Raw genomic sequence first — 18535 nt, forward strand, 5'->3', positions numbered from 1 at the left:
AATTTGATCCCTCATAACCATTGTGTAATGCACCTGCCACTTAACAGTTTGGCCTCCAACTTCTTCTTTAATCTTAGGGCATATATCTCCTACTTGCTTCATCATTATACCTCTTCTCATTTGAATTATCTTCATCAACATAGTGTAAATCATTTGCAGCATAGTTATAATAGGCTTTTGCCTTGGCACTAGTATGATTGCATTGAATGATTCACAAAAATTATTTAGCAACATGTCACACTTTGGATAGCTTTCAAACTGGGACTTGCTCCATTGAGTTGCAAGCTTCTTTACTAGTCATTTGTAGGCCTTCTCATATAGCTTCTTCACATCCTTCATTGCCTTTTTGAAGTGTGGAACCGTTGTTGTTTTGGTAATTGCCCATAGAGCATCCTTTAAAGCTTTCTTTTTGAACAAATTCCTATAGTTTGTGTACAAATGGCTCACACAAAATCCGTGGTGGCATCTGGGGAGAACCTTTTGAAATGCTGGAATTAGACCCTTTTGCTTGTCACTGATAAATGTCCACCCATCTTGGTTTGCAATACCCACATCATCAACTAAGAGTTCTAAAAACCAAATCCAAGCTGCCTTATTTTCCATTTCCACCACTACATAAGCAATAACCCATGTCTCATTATTTGGATCAATGCCAACAGCACATAGCAAATGCCCTCCTTGTAAAACCTTTAAGTGGCACCCATCTAAACCTATCAAATATCTACATCCTGCCTTAAAGCCTTTTTTGCATGCCCTTAAGCAAACATATATCCTCAGAAACTTTTGCCCATCCAACTTCAACTTCACAATACTTCCAGGATTAGTCCCATTTACTTCCTCAACAAAATCCCACAGTTTTGTATATTGCTATGCATGTTTCCCTTTAATAATCTTAAAAGCGTTATCCAATGCCCTATAAGCCTTCATCCTTGTACACCCATGATTCTACTTAGATTCCACAGTGGCTGAAAAAGAATCCACAGGCCATGAGTGTCATATCCCAGTCTCGGCTCTGCCGTAGCACGATATTGTCCGCTTTCGGCCCCGGCCATGCCCTCACAGTTTTGTTTTTGGGAAATCAGACGAGAACTTCCCAGGGGGTCACCCATCCTAGGATTGCTCTCGCCCGAACTCGCTTAACTTCAGAGTTCCAATGAAATCCGAAGTCAGTGAGTTCCTAAAATGCCTCGTGCTATAGGAGATGAGCATGTACATATAAGGCATATCACCCCCTCTCCGTTGGTCGATGTGAGATGTTATAATCCAGTCCCTTAAGGGCCCGACGTCTTTGTCGGCACACTCGCATCACATGGCAGAGTGGCTCTGATACCATTTTGTCACATCCCAATCTCGACTCCGCTGTAGTACGATATTGTCCGTTTTGGGCCTCAGCCATGCCCTCATGGTTTTGTTTCTAGGAACTCAGACGAGAACTTTCTAAGAGGGTCACCCATCCTAGGATTGCTTTCGCCCGAACTCACTTAACTTCGGAGTTCCGATGGAATCCGAAGTCAGTGAGTTCTCAAAAGGTCTCGTTCTATAAGAGGTGGGCATGTACATATAAGGCACATCACCCTCTCTCCGTTAGCCGATATGGGATATTACAATTTGGAATTGAGCTATATCCTATCCAAGTACAAATCTATGAGTAAATGAGCAGTCATGTTCTTATTTGCCCAAGTTCTCCCATAGGTGTGGTTATCAATGACCGTCTTAATTTAGATGTTGTTTGATCCATGCATCTTACCAGCAACATACATCCAAGGGCAGTCATTTGCACACTTTGTAATAATCTTTAACTTCTTATTCCAGGAAAAATGAATTTCCCATATCCATTCACTAAGGAGTACATGATGACAGCTCCCTTGAATTGCACACTGTCTCTGAAAATAAGCCCTAGAGTAAGCTGTGGATTCTTCATGTCTATTTTCTTATTAAACTCTGGATAATGCTCTTTTTTTTTGCCCCATTCCTCATTTTCAGAGTGTAGACTTTCCAAATCATCATAATTATAATTTGGTTCATGAACTAAATTCACCTCCCCATCTCTAGCTTCTTCAATCTCTTATTGTCTGTCCCTTTCTCCTTCATTTAGTTAATCTTCTTCTTTTTCATTGCTCTCCTAAGGTTGCCTTTTTTCTTTTGTCAAATTTCCTTCTTGTTCTTTGCACAAATTGCACCTCATCTGCTTGTTGAATCCTATCATACTTAGCAAATTTTGGGTTATCTTCATCACTTTCATAATCACTCTCTACAAAGTCACTGTCTTATTCAGCATCTTCTTCATCATTTTCTTTATTGTCTCCTTCAAAATCGACAAGTACATCAAAGAAGGTATCACCGTCTTCCCCATTTCCTTCTTCACCAACTTGTACATTTTCTAAACCTCATTCTCGACCAACTTGTACATCTTCAACCTCATTCACACATGTGGCACCCACTTCTGCCACACTTGTACCAACCACCTCTTCTTGGTGTAAACCATCATCCGAGCACATAACAGTCACCTCTTCTTCAACAGACACCCCCTTATTATGTGAAGGTCCTTCAATAGCTAGCAACCTCTTTCTTTTTCTTGGTTTACAAGTTATTGCCCTAACATCATCTTCCTCATCACTTAATTCCTCAATAACCACTGTGCTTGGACCGGTGCACTCCATAGACTCCATAAAAGGTTGTTCCTTGGTGAGGCTTCTTCTACAGACAATTCTTCAATGTATATGTCTAACACTCGAGCCTTTGGAATAAAGTTGCACATCTTTTGCACATCAGCATCACTCTGAATGAGCTTCAAACCATCACAAATGTCCATGTTAGGAATCTTGTAGTAGTAGTTCATGAACATCTCACTATATCCTAGAGCTTCCACCATATCATCTATCACAAGGAGTGACATTAAGTCCTTTCGCAATAATCTATATATGCAACTTTCCCCCCATAGTAGTATTTATGACTGAGCTCCTCACCATGATGCAAACAAATGGAAAATAATTTTGGATAACCTGAAATTCACAACAGTTAATACCCTAGTCAGTGCAGCTAACAAACCCTAGGACCACAACCCACCCCAAATGTAAACAAAGCAAAGGAAAAAGGACACCACAGAAAAAAGCACAAGAGGACCCAAAAGGACCCCATTATCCAACAAATTAGTATGCATTTTGACTAAACAAAGAAAAGACTACATCTTCTTTACCAACAAACAAAGGACCAAAAGGACCCTAGTTAGTGCAGCCAATAAACCTTAGGACCACACCCACCCTAAATGTAAATAATTTCAATTTAACATATTCAATAGCCAACAACAAGGAAAAGGACAAAGCACATCACAGAAAAAAGCACAAGAGGACCCAAAAGGACCCCATTATCCAATAAATCAGTAAGCATTTTGAATAAACAAAGAAAAGACTACATCTTCTTCACCAACAAACAAAGCACCAAAAAGATCCTAGTTAGTGCAATCAACAAACCTTAGAACCACACCCACCCTAACTGTAAACGATTGCAATTCAACATATTCAACAGCCAACAACAGAGCAAAGGATAAAGCACATCACAGAAAAAAAGAAGCATAAGAGGACCCAAAAAGACTCCATTATCCAACAAATCAGTAAGCATTTTGAATAAACAAATAAAACAACCGACTCATCTCCAACAAACAAAGCACCAAAATGACCCTCCATTATCCAACATTAGAATAAACAAAACAAAAGCACCCAAATTTGAACTTTTGTTAAACAATTATCCAAAGGACCCCCAGAAGCCCCAACACCCAAGCTACCTTTTTCTCGATAACAATAAGCAAAGCACCCACTTGACTCCCAGCACCCAAACTACATTTTTCTCGACAACAATAAACAAAGCACCCACATGACCCCTATTTTACAACATATCAGTAAGCATTTCGAATAAACAATCAACAAAACCCACCCATCTCCAACAAAGATTTTGGAATCAACAAATCCAGAATAACAGGAAAAAAAAAAGGAAGCAACAAAGCACAAAACGAATTGAAATTTGTACTTACAATAGGTAGGCACCGTTTCCTCGAGATCCTCGCGCACATTCCACCCCATTTTGAATCCTTCGAAATACTGTCAAATCCTTCGAAAACCATAGAAACTTAAGGTTTTCAACAAAAACGAACAAAGGGAAGGTAGGCAACAACAAGACGAACTTAGGGTTTTCGCTGAATGAACTATTGATCGCAATTTGGGCGGCGATTTGGGGCGGGTGATATGATATTAGCGTTAGGGTTATTCTTTGATTTGGGAGCTGGAGCGAAATTCAAATGGAATTGCACGGTTGAGGCTTTCGGCTTCAATTCAAATTTGCACGATTTACGAGGCAATTTATTTTAATTTTTTTATTTTTGCAATTTTTTATTGTAATATACACCTGTCATCCTTTTAGATGATCCATGTGTTTCAGAAACCAACGTGGAAGTCCATATGTGGAGAAAGTGGGACCCATCATAAGGGTTTTAGAGTAAATTACATAAAACTACCTCAACTATTGGGCCAGTCACAGTTTTATACTCTATCTTTAAAAAATGTCAATGGTATACCTCATCTTACGAATTTGTTACAATTTCATACTCTTCGTCAAATTGTCTGTCAATTCTTCCATTAAATAGTGATGTGGCTTGAGACGGGGCCCACTTTCAATTCCAACTAGATTAAAAAATTAACTAAATATTAAAAAATAAAAAAACCAAACCCACACCCAGATCCCATTCCTTCCCCCTCCCTCTCATGGCTCTCCTTCCCCTCCCCCTCCTACACACCCATCACACTCATCATTACCCATCACCATTTCCATGTACGCCCACTCACCTTCCCCGTCGCCGTCGTCCGTACGATTCGTGAATCGCCTTGGATCTCCCGCTATTCAAATCGTACGGTATTGTTAAGAGTGGTGAGGGTGATGGGTGTGTCGGAGGGGGATGTTGATAACACCACAATTACACTGTCAAGTATGATAATTTGCATTTGTTATCTTGCCAAAACTATCTGACTCGAAATTCAAATTTTCCGACCTTATGCTGTCGGAAGAATCCGACTGGCGTGATTAAAAAACACTCATTTCCCAAAACCTTTGTAATTGTTGCCATTTTCCAAGAAAATTTGTCAAAAACCTCAATGACATCACCAGGAATTAAATTATCTGAAACTTCCAATAGAGGTGGGTAAGGCTTGATGGCATATTTGGATCCCTTCTCCACAACAACGTTATCAACATTACCCTTATATCCATCATATTTAACAGTGTAGTTACGGTCGTGACTGCATATTATCTTAACACAACACTAGGAGCCTATGTGGGGATGTATGGCAGTGGTAAGGGTGATGGGTGTGTGGTAAGGTTCACAAATCGTACAGACGACGACGACAGGGAATGAGAGTGGGCGTACATGGAGAGGGTGATAGGTAGTAGTGAGGGTGATGGGTGTGTAGGAGCGGGAGGGGGAAGAGCACCATGGGAGGGAGGTGAAGATGGGGGAAGAGAGGGCGAAAGTTGCAAACATATAAAGGGGAAGGAAAGGGATATGGGTGTGGGTTTGGTTTTTTTTTTAATTTTTTTTAATATTTAGTTTTTTTTTTTCTAGTTGGAATTAAAAGTGGGCCCCGTCTCAAGCCACATCATTATTTAACGGAAGAATTGACAGACAAGTTGACGAAAGGTATGTAATTGTAACAAATTCATAAGATGAGGTATAACATTGACATTTTTTAAAGATAGAGTATGAAACTGTGATTGGCCCAATAATTGAGGTAGTTTTATGTAATTTATGTTGTAGCCTATTTTATCTAACAAGGTTAAGGGGGGCCGACGGCAAGGGTAGAGAGATTGAGAGAGATGTGTTTGTAGAATTGTAAGGGAATGTGTGTGTTAACCTTCCTACATAGTGCCTTTATAGTAGTAAAAGGAGAGAAGAAATTCCTTCATCCCCAAGGAATACAAGTTGTAATAGGAAATGATAGCTATAATCAAATCTAAACTAGGATTTACATAATCACACTTAAACAAGGAAAGTTTACAACACTCCTCCTTGAGTGTGTAAATACTCAAGGTAGATTTAGCATCATGCAGAAGTTGAGGAAGTCGACTTGTCGGCACTGATTCTAAGGAACAACGCTTATTCTCAATAAGGTAGGAACTTGCATAAGTAAGTAAGTCTCACTAAAAAACCCTAAGGCTATGGAAAAAACCCGAGTAGGGACAAAATCCATAGTCTAAGGAAAAATGTGTGAGAAATACAAAGTCAAAAGAAACGTCTACGAGATGTCATAAGGGATATGACCAGCCCAAGGTGGGTGCCTCGTTAAAACCTAGTTAGGTAGCAAAAACCTAGTGTTAAAATGCTCCTAATCGTAGGAAAAAGAGTACATTAAGATCAAACAAGTATTCTTCAGGATACTTCCTCTGAGTTTGACACAATTCCAAAGAGAAATAGTAATGTTACAACTCAAAAAGTTTACGCATACCAATTCCATGAACAAGCTTCTGAAACGTCGTCTTCGATAGTGATTTAGTGAAGACGTCAGCCAGATTGTCTTGTGAATGGATTTGCATGACTTCAATCTTCTGATGCTTTTGTTGTTGATGTGAAAAGAAGAACTTCAACGCAATATGTTTGGTTTTGTCTCCTTCGATATAACCCTTCTTGAGCTGTTTGATGCATGCTGCGTTGTCTTCAAAGATCGTTGTCGAGACATCAATGGCAGGATAAAGATTGCAGGAGCTTCGAATATGGCCCACTACTGCTCTTAACCAAAAGCATTCCCAAGTTGTTTCATGTAGGGCGAGAATTTCAGCACGGTTAGACGAAGTTGTAACTAAGGTCTGTTTGGTTGACCTCCAAGAGATTGCGGTGCCTACAACTGTAAAGACATAACCCGTTTGAGAACAGCACCTTATGTGGATCAGATAAGTATCCTACGTCGGCATAACTAATAAGGCGAGAATCGACTCGAGCAGCAGAGGATGCAACATCACTCGAGGATCGGTAAGGATAGAACAAGCCCAAATTCGCAGTACCCTTATGGTAATGGAAGATGTCTTTCACGCTAGTCCAATGTCTGCGTGTAGGTACATTTCTATATCTTGCCAAAAGATTATCAGCAAAAGAGATGTCGGGTCTAGTGCATTGAGCTAAGTACAATATAGCGCCTATCGCACTTAGATAAGGAACTTCAGGCACCAAAATATCTTCATCATCATCATTTGGACGGAAGGGATCTCGTTTTGCATCTAGCGATCAAACGACCATAGGAGTACTCGAAGGTTTCGTTTTATCCTCATTAAAGCGACGCAACAACTTCTGGGTGTAGTTTGATTGATGTACTAGGATTCCATCCGAATAGCGCTCTATCTCGAGATTGAGACAATATTGAGTCTTACCTAGATCTTTCATCTCAAATTCCAACTTCAGGTGCGCGACGGTTCTCGCGAACTGTTCAGGAGTTCCAATGAGATTCATGTCATCGACACATATTAAAACAATCACAAATCCAGAATGTGACTTCTTAATGATCACACAAAGGTATAGTTTATTGTTCACATATCCCTGACTAATCAAATACTCACTTAGATGGTTATACCACATTTTTCCAGGTTGTTTCAAACCGTAGAGTGAACGCCTTAGCCAAATTGAGAGCGTGTTCTAGGGTTTGGAAATATTTGAACCAGTCAATGTAAGCCCTTCGGGAACTTTCATATAAATTTTCGTATCAAGATCCCCATAGAGATACGCAATTACTACATCCATCAGTTGCATACTCAGTTTTTTGGAAACTACCAAACTGATAAGGTAATGAAAAGTAATCACATCCATAATGGGTAAATAAGTTTCGTTATAGCCAATCTCGGGGTGTTTTGAGAAGCCTTGTGCAATAAGACGAGCTTTGTAACGTATAATTTCATTATTCTTATTACGCTTCCGAATGAAAACCCACTTGTAGCCAACGGGCTTCACATGTGGAGAAGTAGGAGCTACAAGTCTAAACACTTTACATTTCGCAAGCAAATTGAGTTCAACTTGGATTGTTTGTTTCCTGTTTGACCAATCAGTTCTACGTTGACATTCATCAACGGAGCGCGGTTCAATGTCATCGCTCAACATGATCTCAGTAGCTACTACATATGCTAATGCATCATCGACAATCATCTCATTTCTACGCCACACATCATCTAAGCTAGCATAATAAACCGAAATCTCACGATTCTCGAGATAAGGATTCGTCTCTTCAAGGACACTTCCATAATCTAGAATTTCCTCATGAGTTGAATAAAATGAGTAAGCAATAGCGGATTCACGGTAGGCTCTTCAGGACCTTGTGTCGTGGTTTTCCTCTTCCGGATGTGTGAATCATTTGACCTAAGGGGTCTGCCACGCTTTTGTGTAGGGGTTGATGATTGGCTAGCCGCTAATGTATGTGGATCACCAAGATTGGGGCCCCAAGCCTCCAGGAGGGAAATCCGTCGTACATTTGATACATCCATCTTTGCAGGTGTATTCGCAGCTAGAATATGTGATCTTGTCACTCGTGCTATATCAATGAAAACATCTGGCATGCTCTGAGATATGCTCTGGAGATTTAATATGCGTTGCACTTAAGTTTTAGACTGAGCGGTAAGGGGATCTAAATGAGACAAAGTGGGAGTCGTCCATAATAATTCGCGTCGTTCTTTAGGAACGTTGACGTTCTTATCTCCCTTTAACGACATGAAGACTATCTCATAAAAGTGATAATCCACGAAACGAGCGGTAAACATATTGCTTATCAAAGGTTCTAAGTAACGAATAATCGAATGAGAATCATATTCGACATAGATTCCCCCTTCGTTGGGGCCCCATTTTTATACGTAAGGGCAGTGAAATCGGCACATATACCGCACAACCAAAAATGCGCAGATGCCATATGTCGGGTTCGTATTCGGTAACCAACTGAAGGGCACTAAATGGTTGTGTCGCAACAGGCCTTAGGGGGACCAACTTTGTTGCATGCAATATTGCATGGCCCCAAGCAGCAATCGGGAGCTTGGTACGTATAACCAACAATCGAGCAATCATTTGTAAACGCTTGATTAAAGCCTCTGCCAAGCTGTTCTGGGTATGAACATGGGTACGGGATGTTCAACTTCAACCCCAACTGACTGATGCGAAAATTAACTTAACACACAAATTAAACCCTCTTGTATCAATTGTAGTAAAGAATGTAAGTAGGGATCGTTCTGGACCGGGGATTAGGAGGGCTTGTTAATAACCTCTAAACTGACTTAAAAACATAAAATTAAGTTTAAAACACCAAACTAGACTCAAAAGATGCAATACAAACTAAAAAGACTCAAAACTAGTTTAAAAGACTCAAAACAGCTTAAAACAATGAATTAGACTCTAAACTGACTCTAGGGATGGTTTTGGATGAAATTAGGTTCTAACTTGACTCAAGACACTTAAAAACACAAATCAAAACACATTTTGACTAATAAAACACTTTAAAGTAAAGGGGGATTTGATTTTGACGAATTTGAAAACAAAACAAACATATTGTAAACTAAAACAGATTTTGGATGAATTTGGGTAAACTATGGATGATGGGCTAGCTAGAGGGTTCTTCTCCACACATGGCACACTTGCACATAAACCAATTTTCAGTTGTTCTTTCGATAAATCATGAAACTCAACCCCCAGGTTAATTAAGTCCGCTTAAATTAACCTTCAAGTTCTCCTTAAGTTATTGAATTGGATGGGAAAGCGCATACAACAATTCAAGCATTCTTCAAAAGTCCTTTTCGTGAACAACACAATAAAGATACAATCAAATATCATTAAGCATTATGAAAACTATAAGTATTGACGAGGCATTCGTTACTATGATGAGCATGAAACTCCTGCCAAGAATTCATTTAACGCGATCGTTTATAAGTGACCTTCACTACTTGTGAATATAAGTTTGTAACTATTAGGTGAAACTCCCTTATACTCTAGCATCATATTCATGCATGCAAACTAAGTGTGCACTCTTAATAAACATACACGAATAAGTTATCAATCAAGCAGTTAAACAAATTGAATTCACAACTTATGAAATCACAACTGAAGGTAATCAATTCATATTACAAGTATGTTCATGGCTTTGAATTCCCCCCTAGCTAAGGGGGGTTTAGTTCCTCATACTCACAAAGCAAAGATAAACAAATTTAGACATTGAAAACAAAAGAATGAAAACACCTAAAAATGCTTCAACAATCCAACTTGAATGGCAAGCACGTCCAAGGGTCCTCCTTCTTCTCTTTGTTGCGACACAAGGTGTGGTTTGATGGATGCATATGGATATATGGAAGGGAATGGCTGAATGTGTTTAGGTTGGATGGAGGTCACGGCAAGGAAAGGGAAATGAAGGTGCATGGAATTGTGTTTTTGTTGTGGGAATGTGTAGAATGGTTAAGAAGAAAAGACTATGCCTTGCGGCAGAATATGTCTTCCTCCCTTCTCCCTAAACTCTCCCCCCGAATGTGTCTTTGGATGGATATATTTATAGGCTAGGGAGACGATGCAGTGGGTGGTGGTAATGAGTGGATGTAGTGGTAGGTGAATGTGTTGGGTGGTTGAAATGAGTGGATGTGTTGGGTGAAATGAGTGGATGTAGTGGTAGGTGAATGTGTTGGGTGGTTGTAATGAGTGGATGTGTTGGGTGAAATGAGTGTGCTAAAATGGTTATTTATAGGGAGAGGATGATGCACAAACTTCAAATTTCGTCCATTCCTTTTGCTCCAAGCATATGCTATCCATTCCATGCCCAAAAATGCTCCAAAATGCACTTCTTTGCCACATTAACCCTTTGGACCTACAAATACATGAAAAATAGCTTAAAATACAAAAATAACTACGAACTAACAACATAAATGCCAAGAAACAAGCTAACTAAGTCGCATAAATATGCTCCTATCACTGACATGCAATTAGTCATCAAAAATTTTAGATGTGAGTTCTCCAATATTATCCAATCAAATAAATTTGATTGGATAATCAGGTGGGGAGCCCTAAGCTTAATAACCTAAGCCAACAGTTTGGAGAATGCAGCATTCTTTGTGGACAACAAGCACACGTGTGACCAACATGTGGAAGCGTCAACCAAAACTATAAAGTATCTAAATGGTCCGCAAGGAGGGTGAATCGGTCCATAAATGTCCCCTTGAATCCATTGTAGAAAAATGGGAGGATTCGAACGAATCTTGTGATAAGAAGGCTTAGTAATAAGTTTTCCCATAAAACATGTTTGACATACGATTCCTTAGATCGAACCTAAACTTCGGGTTAGTGGACGCCCGTGTGATGATTTGAAGATACGGCATAACACTATTCATCCAGGATGTCCCAAACGATCATGCCAAAGTGTAATTTCGTGCGCGGTCCCAGTGATAGGGCCCGCCACATAGTGGCATTCTATAGGGCGTATGGACAACTAGGGACACGCTCCATCTTCTCTAGACAACTAGGGACACGCTCCATCTTCTCTAGAATACGCTTCTGGCCATATTCGTAGGAAGTTATGCATAAAAATTCAACTTCGTTTTCTACGTGGGTTTTAGCGTGGTAATTGTTATCTCTAATGTCCTTGAAACTTAACAACGTTCTTCCGAAACGTGGAGAATAGAGTACCTCATCAATGGTCAAGATTGTACCATTAGACAACATTATACATGCCTTACCGTATCATTCTATCAGGTTGGATGGGCCTGAGAGGGTTGTCAGAGGTGCATTCTTACGTATGAAGTTAGTGAAATAGATGCATTCACGTAAAACGGTGTGCGTGGTTGCACTATATGCCAGACAACTAACTTCCCCACTAGTCATACCTTGAATGAAAAATTAATTTGAATTGGTCACATCCATAAAAGTTCTAAAAACAAATAGCAATTCAAATAATTTCATTTATTCAAGGATGGTGATTAATTAAAACTTAATATCCAAAAACAAATCACCAACAAATAATCCAAACATAAAGGAAAATCGTTCAAAAATCAACCAAAAACAAAAGGGAGGGAAGGTTCGGCCACAAGGTGGAATTTGGCCCCATTGTGCAATTTTAACAAACTAAAATTGTTTATTCTAAGATTCTAATCTTCCATAAGGGTGGTATCATCTTGAAAGTCAGAAACCTCTATCTTTGTTGTCTCCGGTTCGTCCACTTGCACGAAGTTTGATTCAAACTTCTTACGATGAGAATGATATTCAGCTACAACCTTCTGGGGAGCTCGGCAAACATGGGACTAATGGTCCTTTGAACCACAACGATAGTACATGTCCGCATTCATGGTTTTAGGTGCTTTGCCCTTATTCTTGAAGTTCAGGGCTTTGAGCGCTTCTGGGCTTTGTTTCCTCCTTTGGATGGGCCTTGACTCTGTTGACCTTAGCGGGGTTGCTTCTGGCCACCCCTACCACACATCTTTTGGCGTTTTGGGCGTTGATTTGTGCTATAATGTGCTTCAGGCACAGCAGTAGCCCTAGTAGGTCGAGCTTGATGATTTTTCATTAACAGCTGGTTCTGTTTTCCAAGAGATCCTCTTCGGTCAAAGTTTCGTTACAAAACTTGAGAAGTGATCGGATTCGACAAACTTCAGAATTATATTCATTCACAGACTTAAAGTCTTGGAAGCACAAATGCTGCCAGTCATGTCTTGCTTTAAGCAAGAATATGTCATTTTGGCGATCAAAATGATCAACCAAAGTGACCCATAGTGCACGTAGATCCTCTTCAGTAAGGTATTCAGTTTGTAAGGTGTCATGGATATGTCTTCGGATGAAGATCATAGCTGTGGCTTTTTTAGCTTCACCACCAGGGTTTTTAGTCTCTTCTTCAATGGCGGGATACAAGTTCTTTGTAGTGAGGTAAAGCTTCACATCTGGGACCCACTTGAGGTAGTTCCTTCCAGAGACCTCCAAAGCGATGAAGTCAAGTTTACTCAAATTCGACATGTTCCTATCACAAAATAGATGGACAAGATGTGTTTAGTGTAATGGAGAAAAATCAATCCATTCACATAGGAGAAGAACATATAATTTCTAATAGACATGTATTGGTTTAATTTTGTATGAAAAAACTTTGGGTTTTCATATGTGATGTTTTTAAATGAAAACTTCAGGCTTTCAAACAAGGCATGTTTTTAAGAAACTTCAGGTTTCGAAATAATTATGAACTTCAGGTTCATATGCTCCTGCAGGCAAACACAAATATATACACAGAAATATGCAACAAGAATATATGCAAATAGAACTTGAAGTCTACAATTAGAATTGAATTAATTATTTGGACTTGGGGCCAAATTTTAAGGTGTGGGTGAAAAATATAAAACCCATTGGGCCTAAAATAATCAGGCAAATAAACTTGGGGCCTAAAAGAAGGCCTAACCCAGCAGGTGGCTTAATAAAATGGGTGTCATGCATCCCAAGCCCAAGAATGGGCTGGGTTTGGTCTTGGGTCAAGCAAGCATGAAGGCCCTTGCATCACAAGGTAATTGGGTTGGATGTGCAAGCACAAAAAAAAATTAATAAAAGGAAGGCCCATAAAGGGCATGGCTTGCCTGTGATACGGCGCATGGGAGACGGTGGGAGCCTAGTGGGTGTTGGAAGTATGCCCACAAAGCCACTCATTTGATGTAATAACTTTTGAAATACTTATTGTATTAAACTATTATATGTTTAATGAAGGGCAAAGCTTGTTGTTAATCACTATTTATTGTATCATGTGTTTAAGCAATAAGGGAATCCAAGGAAAGTATTTAATCTGAGAGAGAAGTGATCTAAGTAAGTTAGATTAACGAGACATTTCTCTTATGTTCATTCCTAAAACGTTCCTAGCCATACGATTGCCAATTGGGCATTGACAATCCGTTAAGGTTAGTATGTGTTATGTCAACTCAAGCGTGAGTATGACTAGTCTCAAGTCATTTAGTGTTGGACACTAAGACAAACACGTAGGTGCTCGAAAGGGTAATCGAGTACACTGAACAACGATCAAAAAAGAGTAAGAACATACATGTCATGTAAGAACTCATTAGTTGCAATATGCAAAGTAGTCCGTTGACCTAAGGCATCATAGATGTCTAATGGTTAGGTCCTTGATCTTTAATCATGTCAAAGACATTCCATCGAGAGTGTCCATGGCATTGTTAGGGTCAAGATATCTAGTCATGTAGGCATATGAATGCACAACAAATGATCTCTAACCTTCCATGATGGAGGGAGAATACTCTAAGATATGATTCGGGAGTCTTTGGCCAAAACATATTAATATGACTTAAGAAGTTTGTTCCAAATCATATTCAATTGAATCATATAAAGAAGTATCACATTGGATAGTAGACATGAAACAAACTATCACTCAAACAATGTGATTAAGAGTATTGTATTAGAGAATGATCGTATTGCATTGTAATTGTAACTGGATAGGTTCTCCAACCACTTCTACTTAGCTTGGGTAGCCATGACATACTGCTAGGTGTCACTCATGGTTTGTGGAAGCCCTGAAGATTAGCAAACACTAATCTTCAACAAAGGGAGAATTGAAATGTTGTTTCAATTCACAATCGATCGTTAAAAGTAACAATCGCCCACTACCTCGCTAATTAGAACCTAATGGATCGTACACTGAGTAAGGATGAAAGTGAAGAAATATAAATGAGATGGATAAGCGATTAAATGGTTTAATTGAGAATGGTCAAGATTAATTAATTAGTTAATTAATTTTACGAAAGGTTCGTATTGGGCTTTTAAGTTGGTTTTGGGTTTCGGGGCCCAAAAGTGTTTTGGTCCACAAGGCCCATTATGTTTAAGTTGTATGACAACTAAAACAAAATGGGCAATTAGCCCAATAACAAAGACAAGGCCGGCCATAAGGGTGAGTGGATGCAAACTTGAATTAATTACAAGTTTGCCACTTACATGTGATGTAGTATAAAGTCAACTTTATAGCTTTTTCTCATTAGGGTTTTCTTGAGGCAAAGAAGAGAAACACTTTCTCTCATTTTCTCTAAAAGGAGGCCGGCCACTTAGGGAAGAATTAGCTAGCAATATTTTTTTCTATAAGTCATCCATTTCATCTTCACACCTCATCCTTGGTGTGGAGACTTAGAGACACCAAATCTTTGGTGTTCTTGGAGATCCTTTGCTCACATCCTCAAGGAGCAAAGGAGCATCAAAAGGAAGAAAAACACAAGGAAGATCCAAGGAGCTAGGAGGTGACATGAAGGCCCTCCACTTGGGTGAATCCCTTGTGCAAACAAGGATGAGTTTCAAGGGTAATGAATCTCTAAATCCTTCCTTCTCTTTAATATTGTTAAAGAGTCTTGTGGTTCACCATTCACTAGGCTTTGAAAGTCATGGGTTTTAGAATTGTTTTTTTAATGCATGCCTACTTTAATGTGTTATTAGTTTGCATATGTGTTCAAATGTTTTCACATGTTCTTAGCTAGGACAAATTTTTTCCTTCAAGTGGTAGCAAGAGCCGAGGTCTAGTTTATGGTGAATCCTTTTGGGTTTTGTGTTTTTTCATGGTTTGTAATTTAAATGTTGTAAATGTTACAAGCTTTGTTCTTGCTTTTGAATATAAATTTTGCTTGAAAATTTAGCATCTCAAATGTTGTAGATGTAGTTCATTTAAGCATGAATATTGGAACTAAAATTTGGTGCCATGTATGTGGGGAAATTCGGCCAAATCCAAATGGTGGATTTTTGGGTTCATGTTTGTCTTGTTAAAAGAGTTTTAAAGTGACTTTAGGAACCCCCTAAGTGCCCTAGGATGTTAACCCTCTTTTGTATAGTGAAAATTTGAGTTTTATTGAGTGAAAACATTCATGGAGCTCTTATGAGTTTTCATGTATGTTCTTCAAAGTTCTTGAAGTTCTTACCAAGAACAAAAAGGTTTGGTGTTTTGATTCAAAGTGTTTGATGTTTTTCATAAAGTTTTGTTTATGGTGGTTGGTGTGGCTTTATTGTAACGACATGATTTGTCCTTTTCAATCAATTTTTACACCCATCCCTTTCACCCTTTTTCCACTCTTTAAAATTTGAATTTTCACCAAAACCTCCCCCCCCCCCCTTTTTCACTACCAAAACCAGCCACCCTACAAAGTAGGGTACTTTTGGGGCCTTTATTTAATTACATAAAGTTTTGATACTTTTGTGTATTTATACTTTGGCCCAAAAGTTTACGTTTTTACGTAAAGGCCCAAAATCACTAAAGGACAAATTGTTTTGCTCCTTTAATGAAGTTTTTGTTATTGTTGAAATTTTTGGGTTCTAGTTGTAATTACATGAAGTTGTGGACTCTTGTGATTTTACAAAGTGACCCCAAAAGTTTAAGTTTTAACATTGGGGCCCAATAGTTGTGGTCATTGTTTTTCGGCCCAAAAGATGATGAGAACAAAATGGTTTTGTCTCTTTAATGAGAATTGGATTTTCATTTCATTTAGTTCCATTTAAATCAATTATATGAATCCGAAAACCAATTGTTTAAGTTTCTTTCTTAGTTAATATGATTGATTAAGAAAATGGTGATTATGAACCAAAGGCCTCGATAATTGAGCTATATGATTGGCCGCTTTACATTATGAATGCTTGGGTTAAGTAGTTTAGATTTGAATGTAATTTGATTAGTTTAAATTTGTTGTAAATGGACATAAGTCCATCAAATGTGTTGTAAAAGGTCATAAGCCCTTCTTTTTTTTTCAAGTATTCCTATTTGTTTATTTGTATGCAAATTGGAATACTTGGGTCCATGCCTAATAGGAAATAACGGTTTAATTAGATTAAACGCGTAACTAAAATCAACAACTACCTACCTTAGACCCAAGGTCCAACACAAGGCTCGTGTTGGATCAAATCAAACAGTTCATAATCATCCTAAGACCTAATATGACTATATAGTCCATATGAGGATGCAAAGCATTCGTTAGTAGTTCCATATAGTCTCTCTTGTTTCATCGAAATAGTGGGAGTATTATATACTACTAATTCATATTAACTTGGACCAATGGTTGTGATAGGCCCAAGTTCTTTTAATAAGATTAAAATAAAATTGATGTAGCCCAACACTACTCCCTCAACAAAATGAATATTAAGTTGATAAGCGAGAGATGCTTTGAACATCTCTTCGTAGGCCTTCCACCATGGTGGGCTCCAATCGTTTGTGACTCCTACACCGACTTCACCCTATCATGGGGAAGTTCAAAGTATGTGCTTACATTCAGAAGGAGTCCATATGTACATACATGATGTGGTGAGGTAGGCAACGAGGATGGCCGACATCATATCATTGTAAGGCTATTCTTGAACCCCTACACGAACTAGCATGGTGGGAATAACTTAACTAAGTGCAATGGTGCCAACATCATATCATTGTGAGGCATCATTCTCTAGAGGCCAAAATAGATGGGTAATTACAAGAGTTGTAAATGACTAAAGCGTTATGCTCTCATCATTATTTTTGCTAACCAACATCGTATCATCGTGAGGTGGGCTTGGTAATGGTGAGCCTCCCATACCCCGCTAAGAGTTCAACATAACTCTCGAATTCCATTGAGGGATGTGGAAATTGCCAAAAATAGTGGGTGGTACTATTTGATTTAAGACCCAATCAAGTAGTTTTAAAATCAACAATCTAATACGATTTTTGTTATTTTATGTAGTTAAAGACATGCCTAAAATTACACCCACCATTATACTTGACAAAAGGGGCCTTAGGGGCCAACGTTTCCTTGCTTGGTATCGCCACATTGAGAATGTCTCAAAGGTGAAAGACATATTGTATGTGCTTAAGCAATCCCCTCCTCATGTACCGCCTACGAAACTAGCTTCAAAGGAAGAGTGTCAAAATTATGCTAAACACTATGAGGATGACTTACAAGCCAAATTCTTAATCCTCACTTCACTTAGTGGGGAGCTTATGAAGCTACATAAGCACATGGACACTTCTTATGCAATGGTTGAAAGTTTGCATAAGATGCATGACATTAAGACTAGTAATGTATGATTCTCAAATGTTTGTAGTCTATTGAATGCCAAAATGGCAAAGGGGACATCGGTCCATAAACATGGACAAAAGATGGAAAGGATCTTTCAAGATCTCAAGAGTTTAGGAACTTCCATCGATGGGAAAATGGCCCAAGACTTTTTCCTTGCATCTCTCTCGGATGACTTCATTAAGTTTATCACTAAGTTTATTGTAAACTATAAAGTGAATAGATTCAATCATACTTTTACTGAGATGATTGACATGTGCTGTAAGTTTGAACAAGGTTTCAAAAAGGACAGTGGGAGTGAGAATGCAATCACAAGGAAAAGCTTACATAAGAAAAAGGCAATAAAATCCAAAGGAACATGCTTTCATTGTGGAAAGGATGAACGTTGGAAGAAGAAATACAGGGTGCGTATTGCGAGCCTTATGAAACGAACTTTTGAAGGGACTATTTCTGTCATAGAGATTGCTTTTACAATGAGCTCTAATTCTTGGATATTTGATTCAGGCGC

The 18535-nt window shown here is 38.8% G+C and overlaps 1 protein-coding gene across 1 annotated transcript; it reads right to left on the reverse strand.

The window, feature by feature from the left end:
- Window positions 1-12541: 12541 nt before the first annotated feature.
- On the reverse strand, window positions 12542-12985 carry LOC139196873 (uncharacterized). The gene has a single exon (XM_070823224.1). The coding sequence runs from the start codon at window positions 12983-12985 to the stop codon at window positions 12542-12544; it is 444 nt and encodes a 147-aa protein (XP_070679325.1).
- Between the last annotated feature and the right edge of the window lie 5550 nt (window positions 12986-18535).

Source organism: Malus domestica, chromosome 06, assembly GCF_042453785.1.
Source record: "Malus domestica chromosome 06, GDT2T_hap1".
Classification (NCBI taxonomy): Eukaryota; Viridiplantae; Streptophyta; class Magnoliopsida; order Rosales; family Rosaceae; genus Malus; species Malus domestica.

What these genes read in the sequence shown, in the direction of transcription:
- LOC139196873 (XM_070823224.1), bottom strand. Translation starts at nt 12,985, where the DNA reads ATGTCGAATTTGAGTAAACTTGACTTCATCGCTTTGGAGGTCTCTGGA.